The sequence below is a fragment of the Pagrus major genome, chromosome 13 (assembly GCF_040436345.1).
Source record: "Pagrus major chromosome 13, Pma_NU_1.0".
In the NCBI taxonomy this organism is placed as follows: Eukaryota; Metazoa; Chordata; class Actinopteri; order Spariformes; family Sparidae; genus Pagrus; species Pagrus major.
The window spans coordinates 31,720,951-31,739,997 of record NC_133227.1 but is presented as its reverse complement, the minus strand read 5'-3'; the positions used below and the strand labels follow the sequence as shown (position 1 = coordinate 31,739,997).

The 19,047-nt window shown below is 45.6% G+C and overlaps 1 protein-coding gene across 4 annotated transcripts; it reads right to left on the bottom strand.

Annotated features, from left to right (window-relative positions):
* Positions 1–1,605: 1,605 nt before the first annotated feature.
* emsy (EMSY transcriptional repressor, BRCA2 interacting) lies at positions 1,606–17,518 on the bottom strand. Of its 4 annotated transcripts, XM_073479497.1 has the most exons (20): positions 17,321–17,518; positions 16,098–16,206; positions 15,565–15,664; positions 15,404–15,478; positions 15,125–15,300; positions 14,891–15,046; positions 13,637–13,896; positions 13,316–13,553; positions 12,760–12,969; positions 12,505–12,654; positions 12,159–12,332; positions 11,944–12,080; positions 10,755–10,928; positions 7,580–7,772; positions 7,318–7,485; positions 6,466–6,621; positions 5,638–5,804; positions 4,333–4,887; positions 2,879–3,277; positions 1,606–2,456 (listed from the first exon to the last, which is right to left on the bottom strand). In XM_073479497.1, exons 1-20 carry the CDS (start codon positions 17,321–17,323, stop codon positions 2,274–2,276), a joined length of 3,783 nt encoding a protein of 1,260 aa, XP_073335598.1. In that variant the 5' UTR covers positions 17,324–17,518; the 3' UTR covers positions 1,606–2,273. The 4 variants fall into 4 exon arrangements, with proteins under 4 accessions (XP_073335598.1, XP_073335596.1, XP_073335597.1 ...); XM_073479495.1 differs by lacking the exon at positions 17,321–17,518 and having other exon boundaries at positions 2,181–2,456; positions 2,879–3,274; positions 16,098–16,324; XM_073479496.1 differs by lacking the exon at positions 17,321–17,518 and having other exon boundaries at positions 2,181–2,456; positions 10,755–10,919; positions 16,098–16,324.
* Positions 17,519–19,047: the final 1,529 nt, after the last annotated feature.

Sequence of the window (19,047 nt, the reverse complement as noted above, 5' to 3'; positions counted from 1 at the left end):
GTGTCTCTGTCTCTCTGTGTCTGTGTCCCTCTGTATCTCTGTGTCTGTGTCTCTGTGTCTGTGTCCCTCTGTGTCTCTGTGTCTGTGTCCCTCTGTGTCTGTGTCCCTCTGTGTCTCTGTGTCTGTGTCTCTCTGTGTCTGTGTCCCTCTGTGTCTCTGTGTCTGTGTCCCTCTGTGTCTCTGTGTCTGTGTCTCTGTGTCTGTGTCCCTCTGTATCTCTGTGTCTGTGTCCCTCTGTGTCTCTGTGTCTGTGTCTCTGTGTCTGTGTCCCTCTGTATCTCTGTGTCTGTGTCTCTGTGTCTGTGTCCCTCTGTGTCTGTGTCCCTCTGTATCTCTGTGTCTGTGTCCCTCTGTGTCTGTGTCCCTCTGTGTCTCTGTGTCTCTCTGTGTCTGTGTCCCTCTGTATCTCTGTGTCTGTGATGTCTGACTGTTCGAGGAGTTGACATTTGATCCTCTGATCACAGCGACTGATTTCAACCATCATGTGAATGTATCAGCACACGTTGAGGACGAGCCGACAGCTGCAGCTGATTCATACAAACGTGTTTCTGCTTCTTGTTCTATGACGTCACGTCTCTGAGCTGCAGAGTCTGTCTGCAGGAGGACGGACCTGATCTGAGCTGCAGTCTGTCTGCAGGAGGACGGACCTGATCTGAGCTGCAGTCTGTCTGCAGGAGGACGGACCTGATCTGAGCTGCAGTCTGTCTGCAGGAGGACGGACCTGATCTGAGCTGCAGTCTGTCTGCAGGAGGACGGACCTGATCTGAGCTGCAGTCTGTCAGCAGGAGGACGGACCTGATCTGAGCTGCAGTCTGTCTGCAGGAGGACGGACCTGATCTGAGCTGCAGAGTCTGTCAGCAGGAGGACGGACGGTGAGCTGCAGAGTCTGTCTGCAGGAGGACGGACCTGATCTGAGCTGCAGAGTCTGTCTGCAGGAGGACGGACCTGATCTGAGCTGCAGTCTGTCTGCAGGAGGACGGACCTGATCTGAGCTGCAGTCTGTCTGCAGGAGGACGGACGGTGAGCTGCAGAGTCTGTCTGCAGGAGGACGGACCTGATCTGAGCTGCAGTCTGTCTGCAGGTTTCACACACTTCAACATCTTTTAAAGATTGTTGTAAGAATCTTATTGACGTGTGTGTGTGTGTGTGTGTGCAGAGGGAGGTTTATTAAAGGAATACGGTTCTTGAGTCAGTTCGGTTCGCCTACATTCAAAGTAAAAGACAGTATGAAGTTCGGTGTCAGGTTAAAAGATTTGTAACATCTAAAATGAATAAAAGCCTCAGGTACGTATGAGCTACACTGAGTGACATCACAGCTCTGGCAGCCAATCATGGTTCAGTATGGACAGGTGTGATGTAGAGACTTCAGGCTGCAGCTCGTCCTGTGAGCAGCACTGAACTCTGACAGGAACCAGATTTACATATTCATTTATTCTGGATATTTTAATGAAGGAAAAGAAAAGAGGCAATTTAATTTGAATAGTTTTTAACTTCGTAAAGATAAAAACTAAATGGGACTCAAAGATTATTGAGAGCAGAAGATCTTCAGTCAGATGATTTAAACACAATGACCCAGTTCTGTCTGAATCACACAGGACGGCCAGACACGTTCTGCTCAGCTGGTTTATTGTGTTTACAGGTTAAATGATTTCATCAACTAGTCGTCTAGTCTGAAAAGTAGAAAACAAACGCAGCAAAGTTGAAACACACTATGCAGAAAGAAAGTGAACAGCAACGACTCATCTCCACCATGTATCTTACAAAACAAAAGCTCCATGTTTATTACATCAGTCACAGTCAACAGCTGGAACACATGCTGGACTCGGTCCTGGTCCTGGTCCACATTCAGTCTGATCCGGCTCGGTCCTCTCAGCTCAAACCTTTAAAGATTCACTTCAGTCAGAAGAAAACACTGTTCATCAAAAGCTTCAGATCATCAGGTGAACACATCAGGTCCAAACATCTGCCTGAATGTCTGTCTGTGAAACTCTGGACAAACAACATAAAGACTTCAGCTCTGAGTCTCGGACTTGAAGCTCAGGTGATTCTGTCCAGCAGAGTCCTGCAGGACAAACACTGGACACACTGAACGATGACGTGACGAGTGTGTGGAGGCTGCTGTCCAACTCAAACTGATCGTCACCTCACTGACGTTGGCTGAGGACAGGAAACAAACTCATATTTACACAGAAAGCAGTTCTGCTCTTCATTTATAGAACAGCTGGTCAGTCTCTGTTCTGATCCAACGGATCAGCTCTGCCACCTCACAGGCTCTACGGCTCGTCAGGTGGACTGGCGGCGGCGGCCTCGTCGTTGCTGCTGTCCACCTCCTGCTCCATGGGGCTGTCCTCCTCCAGCTGCTGGCTGGTGTAGTTGGTGATCTCCAGGAAGCCGCTGGGCTCCACCACCACGTTCGACTGGCTGGAGTCGGGCAGGATAGAGTACTGAGGGATCACCTGAAACACATCCAGGTTTCTGTCAGGTCACAACCTTTATCACAAACGGATCACAAGAAAAACTGTTGAATTTAACACAATCAAGCAACAGTTCAACATTTTGTGACGATGTTATTTAAGTTCACTGAGCTGAAGGAGACGAAGCAGCTGTTCCACTGTGAAGCTCCAGAAATGTTTTGTACCAAACTTCACCTGACTTTCATCAGCACGGAGGGAGGAGGTGATGAATTTGAGTTTGAGTGAACTGTTCCTTTAAAGCTTTCAACTTTTGAAAACATAACATCTTTGACTGTCTATATAATGAGCGCAGTCTGATGTCATAAATATGTTTCAATAAGGAGGTGAAGAGCTCCGGCTGAACCACTTCAGCTCTGTCATCTATCACATTACTAAATATTAAATATAAATATACTGGACGTTACCTGGATGACCTCCAGGTCCTCCTTGCTCCTCTGGGCTGTCAGGCCCGACATGCAGCTGAACTGCTGGCTCTTGGTGTGGTGGATGGAGGCTCCTGAGCTGCTGATGAACTGTCCTGAGTCCAGAGTCCCCGACACGGTCTGGACCTCCAGGCTCTTCCCCAGAGGACCGCAGTCACTGGACGAGTCCACCACCATGGGCTCGGTGCTGGGGTCGATCTCCGCCTCCATCATGGAGATCTTCAGGATGTCCGACACCGACGGCTTCTCTCCTGATGACCCGGAGCTTGACTCGGGGATCAGCTTGGCGGCGGCCTCGCCGCTGCTGAAGACCGGAGATGAGTGGTGGGAGGAGCCAAAGGTGATCTTAGTGACAGTGGCGCTCTGTGTGATGATTGGCTGCTGTGGTGGAGATAAATGACAAGAAATTAAATAACTACAACTGTCAGAAATATTGTACAGCAGTGAATAAATGAAGCTGCTGCAAGGTGTTTCTGTCTCGTGGTCACACACACACACACACACACACACACACACACTGACCTACAGAGATCATGACGTCACACACACAGTTATTGGAAACAGAGCGGCTGTAAAACGTTGATTAAATGTCACAGACGTCTCTGAACGTCTCTGAACGTCTCTCTTCATTAAGATTAAGATTCAGATTGTCTTTATTTATCCCACAACGGGGAAATTCACATGTTACAACAGTTACATGTTTTATTGGTTGAGTCCAGTGTGACGGTCTGAGAGTCTCTGTGATTAAATCACTTCATCCTATTCATGTGTGCGGGGAGCAAACAGGAAGTCAGCTGACTTGGACACAGGAAGTCTCTGACGTTCATCCTGTCGACCAGCTCAGCTACAGACGGACTCTACTGAGCATGCTCAGTGGGCTCAAACACAGGAAACAGTGCTGAAGCTCACAGAGGATTGTTCAGTGTATGAACACAGTGAGACTTTCACAGGAATCAACAGGGAGCCATCTTTGAACACAGTGTCCAGCTCTACTTCACATCCTGCCGCCGCTGATCTAACGCAGACATGGAGCTGCAAACGTTTCAAGTATAAAGTAGATTTCTCTGATTCTTCAGACAGAGAGGAGAAGCAGCCCTCTCACCCTTATTAATGGGTTTCTCGCTGCTCATCAGTCTGCAGCCTCTTCAAGGTAAACGTGAAGGGAAATGTTTTATTGTATCTGACAGGAAGTAGAAAAACCCAGCGGTTTCACATGGACTGGTGCCATCAGCTGTCTGAAGACAAAGTCATGATGACGATCGGTGAATTAAGTTAAGGCAGGAATTTCTAAGAAGAAGAGGAATACCCAATGACGACCTCGGGTATTTTATAATCCAGTAAATCACCTGAAGGTGAGTCTCTACACGTCTCTGAACACAGAGGGTATTTCCTCCTGCTGACAGAGCAAACATCACAGTGTCAGGTGTCACACTCACCTGGCTGGAGGCGGGCTTGTCCGTGCTGACCGGGTGGTGTGCCTGCAGCGGAGGAGGGTGGGACATGGCGGTGTGCAGTGGTCTGTGGAGGGAGGTCGGGGCCTGCTGGAGTTTTGGGAGCTGTGGCGTCAGCAGAGGTTTGGTTGGCGTTCCTGGGCTGCTGACCTTTGTACCGGTCTGAGCAGGTGCCATCACAGGTCGGTCTTTGGGACTCTGGGTCAGGGTCTGGACTTTGGGCTGACTCTGCTCTCTGAGCTTTGGGAGCTTCTTGGTCAGAGGAGGAGTGGAGGAGAAAGAGGTGGAGGAGGTGGAGGAGGAGGAGGAGGAGGGCTGGCTCAGCTGAGGTTTGCTATGCAGCTGCGGCGGCGGAGGCTGGATGGAGGCAGAGCTCTCTGTCTGACTCAGGGCAGGCTGACTGGCTGCAGACAGGCTGGTCTGCTTCACAGGGTCGGCAGCTGATTGGCTGGAGCGGTAAAACAAACCAGTCTGAGGGTCCAACGTGTCTCCTTCCATCTCACTGACCTCCAAAACTGACTCCGGCTTACTGTCAGAGGGCTGACACACAGACACCACAGAAGAAGAAGTCAGAATGATGACAACACGAGTTAAACATCAAATATTCAACGTTCACAACGTGTTTGAACATAAATGCTCGAGGACATCTGCAGCTTGATTCAGAGATTCTGTCCAGTAAGCTGTTCGGCTCATTTCTGTGGCCCATGTCAAAACAATGTTAGAGTGTATAAAACTCTCATATCAATAAATCTGTGACAAACACACGTGACAGAGTATATAGCTACATAAAGCTTATAGTCTGACATGAGGTGAAGAGCAGCACAAAAATACAACTTCACAACTTTATTCAGTCATTCAGCTGAAATCTGAGTCAAAATCTAGAAACAAAACTTAACATCCATCTTTAAATCTGACCCGAGTGTTCTGGTCAAATCCTGAAGGTTTGTGTCCAGTAATCTAAAATCATTTCTGTCTCTGATCTTCATCAGAACCACAGATGATTATTATTATTATTAAACTACAGACTCCACCCGGCTCGATGTGGAGCTCACTGTGTCAGAGTCAGCTCCACATGAGAACACTGACCCGACACTGACCCGTGTGCTGGTTAGGACCAGCAGTGATCAGTGACGACGTGGTTCTGGAGCTCTGACATCTCAACAAGCATGAACATGCCGAGGTTCTGATGGATCACTCTGACTCATGTTTGTTTACATGTTTACAACATGTTGGTCCAGTAAACAAACACCAGAGGAGTGTGTGTGTGTGTGTGTGTGTGTGTGTTCTCACCATGTGACTGACGTGTGACGCTGCTGCAGCTGCAGACACAACAGCTGGTTTGGTTACCACGGTAACCACCTGACTGCTGCTGCTTTTGAAAGGCTTCACCAGGTGCTGATTGGACGACATGACCACGTCATCACCCTCCGAGGACACGCCCACTCTGCTGACTTTACCTGGAATAACACACGCACGCACGCGCGCGCACGCGCACACACACACACACACACACACACACAGTTAGTTCCAGTGAAATTCTGAGCTGATGACCAAAACAGGAAGTGCTCTCTGTTGATGATGTCATGTATTTATTTCAGGGCACTTTAACTTCACTTGAGTAACTTCATTTAATTAATAACATTGGTTTCTGTGCAGAGTCACAACACTGATACACAATGTCAATAAACTCATGGATTATTATGGATTAATCACAATATACAGTCATTAAAATGAGCTGCTACATTAGTGAATTATAATCCAGTAATATAATGTATATTACTCTACAATGGGACATTTAAATGAGAAATTTTACTTGTATCAGAGTATGTATACACTGAAGTAATGTTACTGAAGTAACAGAGTATATCTATCACCTCTGCATATATAAATATACATATATATACACACACACACACACACACACACACACACACATATATATATATATATACATACATATATACACACATACACACTGACAGCAGCAGACTGTAGAGGGGTCGTACCTGCTGCTGTGTACTCTGTGCTGGAGGGCTGTATATCAGATCTGTGGTATGTACAGTATATACAGTATATACTGTACTGTATATGATGCAGCTGACTGTAGACGTGTCGTACCTGCTGCTGTGTACTCTGAGCTGGGCTCGGCCTCGGAGCTGGAGGGTCTGGGGGACTCGGGGCTCGCCTTCTTCTCCTGGCTCAGCTGGATGGGGACGGCCATCTGACTGAGGTCGATGGTGTGCTGTCTGGGTTTGGCCTCTCCCTTCTCCTTCACTGCACACAGCACACACAACACTACAAGTTATGATAAAATTCTGATTCAGTCAGAAACTGTTTAACTTGGTGTGAAGCTGCTGCTAATGAAACTTATAACTTCCTGCAGCTGTTTCATATTAAAAGCCTGCCAGCAGAGGAAGGGATTGTGGCCTCTGACCCACTGAGAGGCTTTTAATGTGAAACATCTGTGCAGGAAGTGTTGAGTCTGACTGATGGTATCCTACCAGAGATAAAGAGAACAGAGCAGAACTAAAGGACCCTTCACTGCGAAGACTACAGTGAGAACAGCAACACATTAAAGGGTCATTCCACAGTTTTATACTTTAAAGTGTGTTTACTGTGTCTGAGAACAAAGTCCTCTAACGTCTTTGTGTCTCCAGAGGAAGCTGGATGTAATCTGATAAACTGCCTCCAGTGACGTCACTGAGTGGCTCAGCTGCATTGTGGGTGATGTAGGCTGAGCTGAATCACGTGTATTACTTCAGGGGACTCACACTCATCTACAAACTGTTCCCACAATCAGATGTTCTCTGGAAATCATCAGCCAGTTCTACAGGTTTGATGAGCTCAGCCTGACATCACCGCTGTGGGTCTGCTGGAGTCAGCAGGGGCACAGGTGATACAGGTGATACAGGTGATACAGGTGATACAGGTGCACAGGTGCTGCAGGTGGTCCCACCTCCATCTCCTCACCTGTGGTCTGCTGCAGCTCCAGCAGGGCTTTGATGGTGGATGTGGCAGACTGGGCCTCTCCAGCAGAGACCTCCTGGTAGATGATGGTGGGACTGGACTCCACAGACACTTCCTGTTCTGTCCAATCCTGCTCTCTGGAGGACACCACGTGCACTACAGGCTGAGGTTCTGAGGGATGATGGGAACAGTGACAGTTTAAACTTCTGGTTCTGGTTGATGTGAGCGGGTCATCTCGTTAATGGATACAGTAAACTGAAGTTACCCTGAGTGCTGCCGTGAGACGTCTCTCCTGTGGAGCTGCTGGACTCTTCCTTTGTGGACCCGTCCTGTCCGGAGGTCTGAGCCTGACCCAGGTCAGCCGATCGGGTCACCTGCTGCAGCGTCTCCGTCACCAGCTGCCTCGTCTGTTCGCTCACCATCGCCGTCTGGAAGACTGGCTTCGGTTTGATCAGAACCTGAAGAGAACCAGAGGAACAGATGGCACACATTTATTATTGATCATTTATTATTGATCATTTATTATTGTCTCAGTCAGTCAGTCTGATGACTCCATGATTCACTGGGCTCATCGTGCTGGTAATTAATTAGTTATTGTGACAGAGGATATAATAAATATCAGCACCTATTTTGTAACACTAACTTTATTTTCCTCCTAAATACAAATATATGGATACATGCATGAACTTTTACAGAGTTTCTAACATTAGCTGAGAAAGATGCAAACGCATGTAAAACAAGTGTGACAGTATTTTGTCATGTAACCATGAGATGAAGCCTGCGTACTGGGGTTACATAAAGAGGATTTTTTTTTCTTTAGGATTTTTAAAAAAGAATAAATTCAGGATTCAAACTGATTTATATTTTAAATACAACGAAATGTTGTAGAAACTCACTAATATCTGACTGGAAACAAAATAAATATTTGTGATATCAGAAGTGAAGTTCAGACAGCAGGACAACTCGGACAACAAGTCGACGACACTGACGAGACAAAGTGATGTTCAATCAAAAACAAGTTGTTCTCGTCACTGACAGCAGATCACAACAACAGGTCTCTTACTCAGGAACAACAAGTCATATTTCTGTCAGCTTTTCCGTCAGATAAATTAATGTGAAGCTGGTTTAATATCACAGCTGCTGTCAACAGTCATGACTGGAAACAGTTTTATGATGGTGTGAGTGTCAGATGTGGTTGCTGGTTTACAGCTCAGCAGATCATCAGTGTGGGTGTTGAGCTGTACTTCAGTACTACGACTGACTCGCTGACCTCGGCTTCCCTTTAAAACTGAAACAGAAACTGAACTCAGGCTAAATTTAGATTTCTGTGGTTTCTAACAATGACGTCGTGTTTGGATGCGATCATTAGCAGAAATTAAATGTTATATTAATGTACATAATGCTGGTTCAGATGGTTTTATAGATCTTTACCCTCATACATCAGGTTTAAAAACCACCTATACACCAGCATGTTGGGATTCACCCTGTCACAATATCATCTGTTCATTACACTCAAATTCCCCCAATTCATTTAGAGAGAAGGAGTCAGATATCACTCTGGTTATCACTTCTCTGTGGCTCCTTCTCTTTAAATCACTTGATCACTTTCAAATCCCACATCACTCAAAAATAGATGATGTTCTACAGAACCAATATTGTTTCCATGAGTTAAAATAAAAATCCACGGGAAGTGAGACGAACCCACAGACCTGTGGCTCCATTTACACACCTGTTGTACCTCTGACAGGGGGCAGCACTGAGCGCTGAGTACACATGATTCATTACAAATCAAAATAAAAATCAATAACAGCAAATCTCTGGAGGATCTCTCAGCTGACTCTGCAGAGACTTTCAGCTGCAGTTCATCACCTGCTCAGCACCACACAGCACCGTCACAGCACCACACAGCACCACACAGCACCGTCACAGCACCACACAGCACCGTCACAGCACCACACAGCACCGTCACAGCACCACACAGCACCGTCACAGCACCACACAGCACCACACAGCACCGTCACAGCACCACACAGCACCGTCACAGCACCACACAGCACCGTCACAGCACCACACAGCACCACACAGCACCGTCACAGCACCACACAGCACCGTCACAGCACCACACAGCACCACACAGCACCGTCACAGCACCACACAGCACCGTCACAGCACCACACAGCACCACACAGCACCGTCACAGCACCACACAGCACCACACAGCACCGTCACAGCACCACACAGCACCGTCACAGCACCACACAGCACCACACAGCACCGTCACAGCACCACACAGCACCACACAGCACCGTCACAGCACCACACAGCACCACACAGCACCGTCACAGCACCGTCACAGCACCACACAGCACCACACAGCACCACACAGCACCACACAGCACCACACAGCACCGTCACAGCACCACACAGCACCACACAGCACCGTCACAGCACCACACAGCACCACACAGCACCGTCACAGCACCACACAGCACCGTCACAGCACCACACAGCACCACACAGCACCGTCACAGCACCACACAGCACCACACAGCACCGTCACAGCACCACACAGCACCACACAGCACCGTCACAGCACCGTCACAGCACCACACAGCACCACACAGCACCACACAGCACCACACAGCACCACACAGCACCGTCACAGCACCACACAGCACCCTCACAGTCTGAAACCAGCTTCTGATCCGCTCAACAGACTCATTTCTGTCTAAACTGGTACGATGTCAACAAGAAGTCCAGACTGCAGAGATTCATCCATTAGTTCCCAACAGTCCTTATTCTCTGACGTCAGCCTGTTGACTGAATACTTTCTGGTTTCTTTCCTCCTCTGAGACAGTAAACTGAATATCTTCGAGACATTTTAGAGACCAAACAACTGATTCAACACTAAATAAAGAGATTAATTGTTGGTTGGAGCTGTGAAACAGCTGACTGCAGGTTTAAAATACCCGCTCAGACACACTGACGCCTGACAACTTCTATTTAGGACTCATTTCTGTCCATGTGGAGGAAGTAAATGGAGGAAGAGTAAAGGTCGGTGTTATACAGTTATCAGCTCAGAGAATGGGGGATTTTTCTCTTCTGTTTAAACTCTTTGTTGAAATGATTGAATGTCAGTTTCTACAGAAATCAGAGCAGCTGTCATCAGATTAATGACTCTTCTTGTGTTATTTCTCTACAGTTACTACCTGCAGCAGGTCATATGAGAATACACTGTGAACAGTCCCATGATGACCTCACTGACCTGTGGTCAACCAGGACCTCATGTTAACAACATCTCATGTTAAATCTCAGACCCACGCTGAGAGAAGAAGATGTGTGACTCTGGTGAAACTCTTCAGAGCTTTGGATTGTTGGAATAAAAGAATAAAACACAAAATAAAGACACAAGCAGGTGATGTGATCTGTTGGTGTCTCACCTGAGTCTTGCCCTGCTGGCCGTAGACAATCTTGGTGGGGATGATCTTGGTGGCGGTGGACGTGGAGCCGGAGCTCAGGCCTTTGGGCTGGGTGACGATCATCTTGGTGATCGGTCTGGAGGCTGTGATGATGGCTGGTTTGGTCCCCTGAACCGCCTGCAGGCCCTTCTCACCCTGACACACACACACACACACACACACACACACACACACACACACACACCACAATACACACACACACACACACACACACACACACACACACACACACACACACACACACACACGTCTTGTATGAACATCACTATTCATATTTAATTTAACACAAGTTACATCAGAATCATAAAAACTGTGCTGACCACAAACACACCGCAGTGATAAAATCTGAACAATGTTTCCTGTTTCAGTCTTTGTGCTAAGCTAAGACAAGCTAAGCTAAGCTAACCAGCTGTGTGTGAACAGAGAGGCAGTTCAAAGCTCTTATCTCACATCTTGTTTAATTTGATTTTAAATAATTTTATTTGTTATTTATTTGATTATACTTTGTTTGTATGTGGTCAGTTTGTCTTGACTCTGCAGCACGTCTGTCCTGCATCTGAACTTTTAGCTGGAACACTGTTTTTACTGTTAACATCTCAACACTGCTGTGAAGGAGAAAATCCTCAGTGTTTGTCTTCAAGGTAAAGTAATGTCTGGAGTGTCTGACCAGTCTCCACTGGTCTGTCTCCACTGGTCTGTCTCCACTGGTCTGTCTCCACTGGTCTGTCTCCACTGGTCTGACAGCAAATAACATCTTTACTGACACCTGCTGGTTTTATCTCGACACACTCACGTACATGAGCTCCAATCAACCTCAGTTATTAATCAATTATTTATAGTTGTGTTATAGTTTTTGCACAGATCGTCGTCAGTGACATCAGTTTATCTCTTTATATTATTATCTTTAGTGTTCCTTACATGCTTGTATTTTTTATATTTTAACTCGGAGCAGAAGACAAGAAGAATTTCACTGTCCAGAGAAACTTGTCTTAAACTGAACATACGACAAAGATTATCAAAAACAAAACCTCAGATGTCACAGCTTCCTTCACTTTCTCACAGATCTGAAGACCGGAGTCTAACGTTGTGGCTGTCGTTGTATTGATTACTGATGATCAATAAATGCCAGTATGTAGTTGGAGTGACTGACCCCGGCGTTGAGCAGCGTGGTCACCACGTTCTTGCCTGGCAGGCCCTGGATGGTTGCTCCTTTCCCTGTGGTCTTCTGGACCACAATGACATTTGGTTTGGAGGTCATGGGGATGGTGGTGATCTTGGTGGTAGTGCCTGCAGCAGCAGTGAGGATTATATTCAATGTGATGAAGTAAGATGTCATCATTAACAGGTCTGTTCAGAGTGACTGACCTGACACGATGTTACTGCTGATGATCTTTCCTCCCAGCGTGGCCAGAGACTTGGGCACCACGGTGATGATGCTTCCGCTGGTTGTCTTCACGTAGGTGGTTCCTCCACTGGAGGCTGAGATCCTCGCTCCGAGGCCGGGGCTCACAGTGGGCCTGGTGTAGGTGGCCTGGGTCGCTGCAGACACACACACACACACACATATATATTTATATATATACTGTTATATATGTCTAATAGACAGGCCCGGATACAAGACTGCTGTACTTGGTTCTGTTTACTTGTTTTCTGATCAGATTTGAAGGAAACAGCTGAGATGTCTGACAGGACGTAGACTGAGCTGACTGACCTGTCGGCTGAGTGACCAGCTTGGTGGTCATGATGGCTCCGTTGCTACTGACAACCATGATGGGGGAGGAGCTGCTACTGGACAGAGCCACTGATGAAGGTTTGGGCAGGATTTTACTGGGCTGAACCTGCTGAGTGATGATCTTCACTCCTGTGGAGGAAAGAAACTCTTAATCTTATTGCAACACTTCAAGAAGATTCACAGTCATATTATATCTATTTATAGACAGACAGGTGACGTCAGGTGTCACCTCACCTGACTCCTGTTTGATCTGGATGGTGGGTTTGGCTGATCCAGGTGAGCTGCTGCTCTGACTCACACCTGATCCCACAGGTGAGCTCTGCTGCAACTGTTTGGGTGACTGCTGTTTGGGGAACTGAGCCAGGATCTGAGCAGGTGAGCCCACTAGAGTCTTTGGTGAAGGAAGCCTGGCTGAGGCCACCTTCACTGCAGCCGAGGCAGCACCTGAAACAGTCAGCGGACACACAGCTGCTCATACAGGTCGGCAACACGAACAACACAAACATTATTTACACCCTTATTTAAAACCAATCACTGTAAATGCTAAGCTAAAATCGTTAGCATGCGCCTCGTCTGAGGTCTGTTCACAACAAGTCTGCAGCTGCTTCAGTTGCTCAAGAGAATGTTTTTACATTTCTAGGTGAACTGAATCTGTGACAATGTTGAGCAGCTGATGTGTCGGTTGTTGATGTGTCGGTTGTTGATGTGTGTGATGCTGGTGTGTGTGTTGCCGGTGTGTGTGTTGCCGGTGTGTCGGTTGCGCTGGTTGCTCTATAGATGTTTAACCTACATGTTGCCATAGTCGACATGACCACGGAGGGTGTGGAGGAGACCACGGAGGTCACTGCGACGGTGGTAGCATTGGAGGAGGGGCTGGAGCTGGCGGGGAACACCACTGTCTGTTTGTGGGTGGGCGTGGTGAGCATGGAGGTGGAGCCCAGCTTGGACATGGCAGCGGCGTTGTTGTGAGACTTGGACAGGATGTTGGGCACAAAGTTGGAGCTGGGAGACGTGGTAACGATGATGACCTGGATGAAGACGAGACATTTTTAAACGGTGGACAGAGACGTGCTGAGGAGCATCAGAGCAGGTGAACAGGTGCAGATCTTACCTTCTGGGTGGTGGTGTTGGTGGTCTGGATGGTGGGCTTGGTGAAGGTGATCTTGACGGGGGACAGGTGAGGCGGCAGAGAGTTGGCGATGCTCTGCATGATGTTGCTCATCTTGGGGCTGCCGCTCACCGGCACCGTGATGTTCTTGGACACCTGCGGCGACACCTTGGTCACCTCCTTCAGCATCACCGGAGACGAGCTGGACGAGTTGGTCCGACGCCGCTTACGGGGCTTCTCGTCTTCATCCGAACAGCTCACACCTGAGAGGGAAGATTATGTCATTAAATATTTTGTAAGATATAAAAACATTTTTGTTGAAAGTCAACTTGATTGAAAATAAACCTAAACTATTCATGTGTCATTCCAAACTAAGAAAACACTGGAAAGATTAAAATCATTAATAAACAGTGAATATTGTTAAAGTTCCTCCTCATTATAGCTGAAAACCAGAAAACCAGTCGATTCAAAGAACTGAAATAACGACTGACATGTTGAGTGTTGATGATGTGCAGACACCAGCTGTGTAACGTGATGCTGTTCATCCAACAGATGTTCAGAAGTTTGTTCAGAACTTTAAATCCGTCAGGAGAAACACAAAGCTGTCATACACTGTAAAAGGCTTACATCAGGACAGCAGTTTGGTTCAGCTGGTTGATGTTTAAATCACTGAGTAAAAGGTAAATACGCCTTGCAGCACCCCCTTCAGGCCGAGCAGGATGTTCCTGAAGGTTTGGCTTAAATCCTGACATGCTGACTCAACAGATTCAAGCTGTCTGCAGGTATTAGACACTTCAGTTTCATGGTTAATCTACAAGTATAAAGTAACATAATAAACAAAACATTCAGTCGTAGGTTTAAAGATGTGTAATATCAGAAACGTTCACACTGAAGAGCTCCACTCGTTTTGATTAAAAGAAATTAAGTAAATAAAAAGTTTGTGTCATTAAGACGTCATACATTCAGATCTGATGACTTTTAAGGCTGAATATTTATAAAATTTTATGACTTAATGATTTAAAAGACCTGCAGACATCCTGATTATATTAAAGTAATTGTAACAACTGAGAACAGCTGGAGAAAGAATGCATCTCCAAACCTTCAACTATATGAAGTGTGAGATGAAGCAATGATGTGAATAGCTGTGGTCTCACATTCAAACACATTTATCTACAATAACCTCTCAGCTGACACTCGTCTGTTTCACAGCTGCTTCCATCTAAACACATACTGTAGGGTTTTATGATGCGGACTCACTCTTGACGTAGACAGTGCTCCCACTGGGCAGCACCACCACGTTGGATGAAGGACTGGGAGGTCTTGGAGACTTCACGGTCGCTCCGATGGCTCCACTGGTGGCGGTGGCACTGGTGGAGGTGCAGGTGGTGCTCGTGTAGGAGTAACATACAACCACTGAGGGAGGAGATTAAACACTCAACGTCTCATCTGTTTTAAACACTCTCAGTCAGATACAAAGAGACGCCGACTCACCTTCTTTGTTTCCTGTTTCAGCCGGCAGCAGCAGGGAGGCGTTCTGATTGGCCGTGGCACTGGCCACTGCATTAGCGGTCACAGTGAAGGCTGTCTGAGGGACGAGCCTCGGCATCAAGGGGACCAGCCGCCGTCCTTCAATGGACCACTCAGACGAGCTGTTGGGACCTGACATGCTGAGAAACATCAGTCTGATCAGAACTGAGATCCAGCGGGTCAAAATGACTCAACATACAGCCGATGACATCACACCAGAGTTAACCTCATACTGTAACTCACTGATACGCGATGGTGGTAAGGCGTTCATCATTGACAGCTCTGCGGACTTCAGCTCGATGACGCTCTGTGGAGATACTGAGAGGAGGGGACAGAATCTTGAATAAGAAAAGTTCATCTGCAAATGTTGAAGAGAAGTTTCAGAACATGTGGAGACTAACTACCCGAGGATCTTAGTGAGTTCTCCCAGCAGGTCCTTCTTGTCCTTCGTCAGGTCTCCTTGAGCCCGTAGGGCACTGATCACCCCAGCGTACGCCTCCAGCTCTGAGACACACACACACACACACACACACACACACACACACACACACACACACACACACACACACACACACACACACATCAAACACACACTAACACCAGGCAGCACTGCAGCAGGTTGTTCATGTCCAACTTTTTACGTGTTGTGTGACACAATGTGACACTGAAACACCAAAATAAACTCAAACATTAAATTCTTGGACAGATTAAGATTCTTGCTCCAGCTTAGTTTTATAGACTCAGTGTGTAAAAACACTGTTTACAGTTTTGGTACTATTCATTTATAGTATTACATTTTATTTACATAGCACTTTTTTGGCAACGTTACCAAGTGCTTTGCAAAAGAAAATGAAAGCAGACGAGGCAGAAGAATAAAGGACATGTACACAGAGGAAGTAAAAAGACTCGTCAAACATTTACTGTGTGATGATCTCACCCAGTTTGCGGAGGATCCGTTTGCACTCGTCTCGGCCGAGGTCGAGGATGGTGGGCCATACCACCGGCATGGTACCAGTCAGGACCGGCTTCTCCAGCTGAATCATGGGCTGAGTGCACACAAAACAATCATACAGGTGAAAACGAGCGTACTGCTGCAGCATGCTGCTTCCTTTTAGAGACGTTCAACAAGACTGACAGACATCGACAGCTGGAAGTCGTTCATTCTGATCACATACGTTGACATCAGGTCCAATGATGTCGTATGATGTTAGAAACGTGAACGTTTGTTATACGAGTTTACTTTATAGAAAGGAAAAACTTTACTGTGCTCATATCTGAAGTTAAACTGGTCATGATATATTAACATTATATCGATATACAACTCTCAATGAAAACACCTTTGAGCTGTGGACTGAGGAGATCATCCTCCTGATGTTTGTAGGATGAACTAGAATAAATGAGAGTGAGCAGGTTGAAGGTGATGTTCAGCTACACACACTGAACTTGTCAGTGGGATCAACACATTGTTGGTTTTGGACTTTACATGCAGTTTGTTGACAATGAGACAAACACAAATGTGACTGGACTCATACTTTAAAGATATCAAACCAAACTCATTTACAAATCCAGCAGTTTAATTTCATATTGACTAATGGCACAAGTGAATTAAGGAGCTTGCACATCTCAGGATATATTTCACAGTGAGGCTCCTCTATGTTTTAATAAAGTCTTTCCAGCTGACCCACAGACCAGTACCACCCACCACAGGAGGTCTCGGTCACTGGGCGGACCAGGCCAACCGACACAAAAGTGGAGGTTTTGTTTACATCGAATAATAATTATTGTGCCGAATGTAACAGACGATCCTGGTTGTTCGCGAACCTGTGACTTTGTTCCAACAGGTTCCGACATTTGAGGAGAATCAGAGAAACATTTTTCTTGTAAGTTTTCTGGCTCAGATTCTGTCAGAACAACGGACAACACGGCTCGTAGCTAACGTTACTGGGTCTGCGTACAATGGCATTCATCAGATTATCCCCTGATCCACTGCAGTTATAACATGTAATAAGGTTGTAACGCATTAGTAACGTGTTCAGATTAAAGTGTCGGACCCCGGCAGGCTGAACCTCCGACAGACAAACCTTACAGTTTGTTTCAGCTCGTATTGAAAACCTTTGCTTAGCTAGCTAGCTTTTTCTATGAGCCAAGTCAATGTCTTACCATCTGTTAGCAGGACAACTTGAAGGCCTTTGTAAATCCGACATCCGAACAAACATGTCTGACCATGAGAGTATTATACAAACTAACACATCATGTATTATTGTAGAATAAATAAAGCCGACAGAAGGTGTAGTGTGGAGGCAGACACACTGCTGTTTATGTTTCTGTTAGCTAGCTGCGGCTGGCCTCTGGATGGAGCAGCTTCTTCTTCATGGGATTTATCACGACCCGTCTTCTTCGTCTTCTTCTTCTTCGTCTTCTCTGTGGCGCAGTGCTGCCACCTACAGACAGATACACAGAACACGTTGATAATGCTGCCAAATGACACATTAAAAACACTAAACAAATAATAATATCATAATAAAATGATGAAAATACACATGAATAACTCAAATCTTACCACAACAGGACTTAAAACAGGAACACAGGGAGCTCACTACAGATATAAATCAGTTTACAGTCAACAAAATAACCATAAACAACAACTTTACAGCTGGTTAATGTTGTCTTCAGAGTGTCAGGTCTGTCCACTTCAGTGTGTCATCATTATAAAGCAGTGTTACAGACAGAAGACACACAACAGTCACACATGTTAACCTCAGAGACAGCTTCTTTGTTTCTTTAACAAAGCTCACAGACGTGTTCACACCTGTGGGAACCTTTACTGTAAACTGTCTGTAGGAAACGTTTGTTTCTTCACACTGACTCTTCCTGTTTAGTGATGATTAAAGATTCAGATTTCATGTCACAGGTTAGAGTCGGTGTTGAACACTAGATGTCAGAGTTTCTCATTTTAAAGGTTAAAGGAGTCCATCTTGTGTTCACGTTCGCAGGATTGAATTATTTTCTTCATTATTACTGATATTTGTTTTGTTGTATTGGTGATAAAATGTCTTCTATATTATCTCTAATGAGACTGTGTGTGCTTTATTTTGTCTCATTTGTGTTTCTCGTATTTAACATTCTCATATATAAGTCCTACACAAACAGGAACATATAGAACATACAGAACATAGACAACAAACAGATCATATAGAACATCCAGAACATATAGAACATACAGAACATATAGAACATCCAGAACATATAAAACATACAGAACATATAGAACATATAGAACATCCAGAACATATAGAACATATATAACATCCAGAACATATAAAACATACAGAACATATAGCACATCCAGAACATCCAGAACATATAGCACATCCAGAACATATAGAACATACAGAACATATAGAACATATAGAACATCCAGAACATATAGAACATACAGAACATATAGAACATCCAGAACATATAAAACATACAGAACATATAGCACATCCAGAACATCCAGAACATATAGAACATACAGAACATATAGAACATACAGAACATATAGCACATCCAGAACATCCAGAACATATAGAACATACAGAACATATAGAACATCCAGAACATATAAAACATACAGAACATATAGCACATCCAGAACATCCAGAACATATAGAACATATAGAACATCCAGAACATATAAAACATCCAGAACATATAGAACATCCAGAACATATATAACATCCAGAACATATAGAACATACAGAACATATAGAACATCCAGAACATATAGAACATACAGAACATATAGAACATATAGAACATCCAGAACATATAGAACATATAGAACATCCAGAACATATAGAACATACAGAACATCCAGAACATATAGAACATACAGAACATAT